Below are 7,500 nucleotides of genomic sequence, written 5' to 3'. Positions count from 1 at the left end.
TGTAAGTAACAATATCTTGATAATCTGAGTTACCGTGTCGAAATTCAATGTTTGTTATGCTATGGAAATGGCTTTCTGCAACATAGGCTACCTTTGCAGAATGTTATAATTCTGTATTATTTGCATTCAGAACTACTTATTTAACTGACGGTCCATTGCGAGTACAAGGGCAAGTGGGCAAGTGGGTTCCATTTAAATCCCCCGCTCCTCCCCCGCCCAGTCTCCCTCCGCGCTCCAAATTCCCTCCGTGCGACGTCTGCTGTTACGTCATACCAAGGGCTGAGGGTAAATGAACGAGGGGAAGTGCAACTACTATTGGAATGCAGCTGATGTTTCTTAGCAATTTTTGCCTGTTTAAATAAAGGTTGATGATGATGATGATGATGATGATGATGATGATGATGATGATGATGATGATGATGATGATGATGATGATGGAAGACCGAGGGAAGAAAAACCTAATTTATTATATCATAGTAGTGATTTTATAATGATAGAACGCTGGTTCCGTATGGGAGTTGTTGAAGTATTCCTTTAATACAAAATAAACTGCCTCATATTGCGATTGTGGACCTGCCTGCTCTGTCGTGTAGCCTAATGTGCGGCGAGCTGTGATGTCCATGTGTAATAGTACAATAATAATAGAGGCTCTTTAATGCTTGTAATGTCCATGTGTGCTGAAAGAGGATATGCTGGTCTGACCCCCCCCCCTCTCCTTTCAGGGTGGAGCCTGCTGGAGTCCAATGGCTGACACCAGGTCTGAGGAAGTGTAAGTGTGTTTATAATGTTCTTATTACATGGCACTTTGAGAATCCTATGTAAATCGCAGCATTCTACAGGTCTGTTATTTCCAGCTAGCAGACCGCTGTCAAGGGCCGTTGCTAAGGACCTACGTCATAGTTTTGATGGATAGACGTCCACAAACAGGGCTACTACTCGTTCAGAAAACAATGGAATATTTTTTCAACATGACTTTGCATGTATCAGGAGAGCAGGGAACACAGGAGTCATGGTTAATGTCCGACAGGACTCCAGTCAACACGACGTGAGTAGGCTACTTTGGCCGCATATTGACAGTTAGACAGTAACTTCCGGCTGCAGCCCGCAATGTAAATGTTCCGCAGTCATTTTCTCCGTGAATTGTGTTATTTATGTTGGGGGATAATGCTCTGTTAGCTAGATGGAGCTCTTGTTAAACATATTGGCCGATTAGAATTATTATTTGTAGAGTGTGCGAGTCTTGAGTTGTGTTAGCAAAACAGTAGCTCTGTGGCTAACAGCTGAGCCGGAGCCTTCTGTCAGCTGAAGCAGACAGTCTAGCGGGGCGAGCAGACTATTCCCCCGTTACTAGGTCGACCTTCAAGCTGAACAGGAGCCCTCCGCTGCGCGTCGGGCTCCTGTTCAGCTTGTCGGTCTTTATTTCTAGCAAGTGACCCGTTCGCTATACTTTATCCCTTACATAATCATCAAACTGTCAATCAATGAGCAGATGATGGATTAATAACTGCTGCTGTGTTGTGTCTTGTTCTCTCCATCAGATTCCTGTGAACTCACACTGGACACAAACACAGTGAACAGAGACCTCAAACTGTCTGACAACAACAGGAAGGTGACATGGGTGGGAGAGAAGCAGCCATATCCTGATCATCCAGAGAGGTTTGACCCCTGTCGTCAGCTGCTGTGTAGTAATGGTCTGACTGGTCGCCGTTACTGGGAGGTCAAGTGGAGAGGAGAGGTTTATATATCAGTGAGTTACAGAGGAATCAAGAGGAAAGGAGGCAGTGACTGTTTGTTTGGAGGGAATGATCAGTCCTGGAGTCTGAGCTGCTCTGATGATGGTCGTTCCTATGTCTATCACAATACCAGAGTAACATCCATCTCCTCCTCCTCTGTCTCTCACAGAGTAGCAGTGTATGTGGACTGTCCTGCTGGCTCTCTGTCCTTCTACAGTGTCTCCTCTGACTCACTGATCCTCCTCCACACCTTCAACACCACATCCACTGAACCTCTTTATCCTGGGTTTATGGTCTGGCATGGTTCCTCAGTGTCTCTGTGTCGTCTGTAGGAGGGAGAGTCTGTACAGGATCACAGCTAAAGAAATCCTTCAGGTTTCTGTGACAAATGATTCAGTTATTTGATCGATTTAACTGATTAAGGAAAATGATTCTAGCGTTTGTATATTATTGTACATATTTAGCTTTCAGGTTTAGTTTGGCATCAACAGTCATACTTGTCATTACCTAATTGGTAACTTTACATTAACGTGTGTGTGTGTGTGTGTGTGTGTGTGTGTGTGTGTGTGTGTGTCTGTCTTTCTGTGTGTGTGTGTGTGTGTGTGTGTGTGTGGTGTGTGTGTGTGTGTGTGTGTGTGTGTGTCTGGGTGGTGTGTGTGTGTGTGTGTGTGTGTGTGTGTGGGTCGTGTGTGTGTGTCTGTGTGTGTGTGTGTGTGTGTGTGTCTGGGTCGTGTGTGTGTGTGTGTGTGTGTGTGTGTGTGTGTGTGTGTCTGGGTGGTGTGTGTGTGTGTGTGTGTGTGTCTGGGTGGTGTGTGTGTGTGTGTGTGTGTGTGTGTGGGTCGTGTGTGTGTGTCTGTGTGTGTGTGTGTGTGTGTGTGTCTGGGTCGTGTGTGTGTGTGTGTGTGTGTGTGTGTGTGTGTATATTATTGAACATATTTAGCTTTCAGGTTTAGTTTGCCATCAACAGTCATACTTGTCATTACCTAATTGGTAACTTTACATTAACGTGTGTGTGTGTGTGTGTGTGTGTGTGTGTGTGTGTGTGTGTGTGTGTCATGTGTGTGTGTCGTGTGTGTGTGTGTTTGTGTGTGTGTGTGTGTGTGTGTGTGTCTGGGTTGTGTGTGTGTGTGTGTGTGTCTGGGTCGTGTGTGTGTGTGTGTGTCTGGGTCGTGTGTGTGTCTGTCTTTCTGTGTGTGTGTGTGTGTGTGTGTGGTTGCGTGCGTTTGTGTGTGTGTGTGGGAGAATATTACTCTGCAGGCCACCAGGGATTAGTCAGGATTACAGACTCCATGCAGAGAGTGTTTAATTAATCTACTGTTTGAACTGAACACACTCTCCATCTCTGAGTCGTATTGTTTATGAATTATTATTTCATTTGATCATTTTGTACAAAACTCTAAAATTAAATAAAATAAAATATTCCCAAATTATAACATAAACTGAACACACAGGGGTTTACCTCAGTAGTTATACAATTATAACATTTTCTTAAAATTAATAGTTTTGGCAACTATTTTATTAAATTTTTTTAAATGTGATAATGTTTTAAAATATGTTTGTAGATCTGATATTTGCAAAGTGAGGTATGAGGACAATATCTTTAAAGTTGCTCCGAGGAACTTTCAGTGTGTGTTAATTCTAGCGCCCCCCTTTGGACAAAAGCGGTAGTGTTTTTACCACGCCAGCTGTTGTCCCTGGGTGAGCGTATATACCCATGACAAAGGCATTAAGAAAAACTGTATAAAAACAGCATTCTTTGCACTGATGGTCTCGTTTGCTGATACATGTAATTTATGATCATCAGAGGAAAAATGAGACTGTTTCAGAAATATCTAAAAGTTCCTCGTAGCTACTTTAAATAAAACTTTAACAGGAATCTGCTGATTTGGAATTTCAACATATTTTTGTATTTTGGCCACAAGATGGCGCCAGATTACTTTTTTGTGAAGAACAAATTGTCACTTTTTAGTTTCTGTAATAAACTCAGTAGCTGTTATTCAGCTGGAATGTGACTCTTTGTATTTTATTTTGTTATAATTTCATATCTCATGTTCAGTGTCACTTTGATCATTTTATACAAAGTTATTTTATATCCTTGTTCTCAGTATATTTAGGTAAAGGTGAAGTAAATGGTTTATTTATGTTAATGTAGGTGTTAAATCGCTCTTTATTCATACAAACCGACACCCGTCTCACTCATGGTCTCACTGCCGGTGCACGCCAGAGCAACAGATGGGTGAATGTGTATGCGCCTACAATGGCGGAGCAGGTAAAAATCCTTCCCAATGTCTGTTTTGATGGTTTTTAATCATGTTTTATCACACTTATGGATCTGAGATGATGCTAGATAACTCGCTGCTTGAAGACCGGTTACACACACACACACACACACACACACACACACACACACACACACACACACACACACACACACACACTCTCTCTCTCTCTTCTACAGTTTTTCCTTTCAGCACCGGGGACAGCTCCTCTCTCTCTCTCTCTCTCTCTCTCTCTCTCTCTCTCCCTCTCTCTCTCTCTCTCTCTCTCTCTCTCTCTCTCTCTCTCTCTCTCTCTCTCTCTCTCTCTCTCTCTCTCTCTCTCTCTCTCTCTCTCCCTCCCTCCCTCGCTCTCACCACTCATGTTGGTATTTGCAGTGTTTTACCCTTTTATCCACTTCCGCACTCATACAGAGATAAAAACATGAATGATGATAGCATACGGATGAAAACACCAAGTCCCATGATCCCTTGCGGCCGCCCGTCCTCTCCAGTGGAGCTGGGGTGTTTTCCATCCGTGCGTCATCCTCCAACCTGCAACAAGCGCGTCACACTTCACCACAATAAAACCAGAAGTTTACAGATTGGACCTTCAAATTAAAAGCACCAACATTTGACAGCACATTTAAAAAAAATCATAATAACCTTTAATTTTATAAAATATTACATATAAAAACATACATTGAATCATTTATACATATGGAAATAAAGCAATTTCTAATAAAAATAATAAAACCCATAGTAGACCTGATAGTAGGCCTAAATTAAAACATCAATACATTATTTAATAAATTGCTTCCTATCTTTGCAGTGTTTGCAAGATGGAGTCAGTGATTCTGGAGAACACTTGTTGTCAAAATCACTTTTTGTCAAAATCAGTGAATATCCCCTCATGATCCACTACCTGTGTGCACAGTTTACAGAGCCTAGGTTGTGTGTTAATACCAGATAGTTGTTTTCATCGCATAGGCTACACAGTACAGACAGGTAGTGGATCATGAGGAGATATTCACTGATTTTAACATCAACCATTCTCCATAATCACTGCCTCCACCCTTTAAAATGTTTTGCACCAAGAAGGCAAAACCCGGGGCTTTTATTTTGATAGCTCCTCACCGGTAACATCTTCTTATTGACGTGTTGCTGTGTGTTAACTTGACGCTGTTTTCCGCTGGTCAATCCGAAAACAGAGAAAACATCACATTACTGACAAGACTCGGCGGTCAGCGAAGGGCTCTACATTACTAGCCTTCCAGAATCCGAGTTACTGACCTGTCTGTCTGTCTGTCTGTCTGTCTGTCTGTGTGTGTCTGTAAGTGTGTGTGTGGGCGCTTGTGTGTGTGTGTGTATGTGAAAGTGTGTCATCCACAACGGAAGGATGCTCTCCTACTTCCAGAAATCAGGGCTTTCCTCTCTCATCACTTGGCCGCGATTCAGCGCTCTCAACTCGGGTGTTCTCCCTTCCAATGCTCGCTAAAGTTGGATCATTTCCCTGGAGGATTTTAACACTTGTTCGAGGCTATTTTTTCCGACTATTTCTCTTCGGATTTTTGACGGAAATACCCGATAATTTTTGGGCGTTTTTTCAACTGTGGAACTAATGCTTTTCTTCATTGAGTATAATTCTACCTCCCATCACTACTGACCTATTGGTGGATTTTTACACACGCACGGAATTGTGAATGGGATTTTTTTTTCTGAGTCACGTATATTAGAGTCGGCTATTAGGCTATTAAAAAAAATAATTCATTGTATTCATGGGCGCCTGTCAAAACACTCAAGGACACCTTACAATTTAAACAATAAAACAGGAAAAAATACAGTTTAAAACAGGCGAAACAAATTATTTTAATTATAGAAAACTTTAGGTTGAAAATGAAAATTGCTGGATAATATTTAAAACAAGCAGAATAGCCTATATAAGAAGAAGACCATGTAAGGCTATTTCTAGGGAGTGGACACATTGCTTTATACACACACACACACACACACACACACACACACACACACACACACACACACACACACACACACACAAAACAGGCTTATAATATAGTGTGTGGAATGGACTTTTAATATCAAAAATCAACACTAAAGAGTTATACATTGTCCAATTGGTTGATGTGAACGCACAGTACTGTAGTAACCAATAGTAACAATGCTTTAGGATTAGTGAGAGGAGGGATTATATCTGCCTACAGCTCATTTTGCTTTGTTAGAATTATTTTGTATTTTTGGACACGACTAGAGGGTCCCACACACGTATAGGACAGAACATAGTCTACAAATTATGTTTATTAATAATTTTTGGACCGATTAAATGATCCCAACTTGTGTTTCCAAGTGGAGTTAGATAGATAAAATAGTAAATATTGCATTGGGCAGATGTAGAATTTATGAATGTGTGAATGAGACTCAAAATTTGCTTATTTTAATGAGAGAAAACGTAATTAACAACAACATGAAATGCTAAAAAAACTACATTGTTGGTTTAAATCATAGCTAGTTAATACTATATATAATGTGGGGATTGTTGTAACTTCAACACAGAGTCCGATTAACCCACTTTAACTCCTAAACCACGAGATATAACATGAATAAAGTCTTCTAAAACGTTTACAGGGACGTCAGTGTATTTAGATGTAATACAAAATAAGCACTAAATAGTCATTTTCACTCAATTAAAAATAAAATATCACAAATTCACACTAAATACTGTGTTTTTATAGTTAAAATATGTCGTCAGGAGCATTCACATGTCATTGTATGTAGGATGTTGGACCACTCTAGAGCCAGTGTCGGGGGGCGACACCAGTTTGTAAACGCTGCCACACTGAGAAACACAGAGAGAGTTTTGTGGAGCTAGAATGGCGGGCCACAGAGCCCTGGGTGTATGTATACCTGGGCCATCAATCAACAGTTAAAATCAACTAAATTAACTCATATTAAAATATAATTGAAATTAATCTAAACTTTAGAAAAAGAATAATCTAAAATAAAAAAATATATAAAAAAAATATTTATATATTGAATAAACTTTTGGAATGTACCACCACCAGTAGCATTTAACAATTAAATACAAATAAAATTAAAATTAAATAAAAATCTCATTGAACTAAAGAAAAAAAAGATAATAATTAAATAAACGTTTTAACTCATAAAAATCTAATTGAAACTTAATCTTACCTAAAAAAAAAGAAAAAAAGAAATTGTGTGAAGAACCAACCAGTAGCATTTTCACCCAGGGGAAGGGGGGGTCATCATTGCACCCTCCACCCCAGCGAGGAGGCAGTTATGTCGGACCGCAGAGCGCCCGTGTGCCGGCTGAGATTGGACTGGGTGTATGGATACCGCGGACATCAGTGCCGGAACAATCTGTTCTACACCGCGGACAAAGAGCTGGTCTACTTCGTGGCCGGAGTGGGCGTGGTTTACAACACACGCGAACACACACAGAAGTTCTACCTGGGACACAATGACGATATTATCAG

General features: G+C 40.7%; 2 protein-coding genes across 3 annotated transcripts in view; both read left to right on the top strand.

The window, feature by feature from the left end:
- LOC307257806 (NACHT, LRR and PYD domains-containing protein 3-like) overlaps positions 1-2,420 on the top strand; it is a 9,595-nt gene extending 7,175 nt beyond the window's left edge. Inside the window, exons 7-8 of one of the 2 annotated variants that reach the window (XM_080037145.1) lie at positions 723-769; positions 1,539-2,420. In XM_080037145.1, the coding sequence (XP_079893271.1) occupies positions 723-769; positions 1,539-2,065 (574 nt within the window). In that variant the 3' untranslated portion in view covers positions 2,066-2,420. Of the gene's footprint in view, positions 1-722; positions 776-1,538 lie in introns of both variants that reach the window. The other variant, XM_080037144.1, reaches the window with a different exon arrangement.
- Positions 2,421-7,303: 4,883 nt separating this feature from the next.
- The window catches only part of LOC307257522 (echinoderm microtubule-associated protein-like 6), a gene marked incomplete at both ends in the record, with an annotated part of 54,625 nt that continues 54,428 nt past the window's right edge, over positions 7,304-7,500 (top strand). The window contains 1 exon segment of the mRNA XM_080036784.1: positions 7,304-7,500. Coding sequence (XP_079892910.1) covers positions 7,304-7,500 — 197 coding nt within the window.

The sequence above is a fragment of the Ammodytes marinus genome (assembly GCF_949987685.1).
Source record: "Ammodytes marinus genome assembly, chromosome: 11".
Taxonomy (NCBI): Eukaryota; Metazoa; Chordata; class Actinopteri; order Uranoscopiformes; family Ammodytidae; genus Ammodytes; species Ammodytes marinus.
The sequence above is the reverse complement of the archived record's forward strand: the minus strand, read 5'-3'. Positions and strand labels throughout refer to the sequence as shown.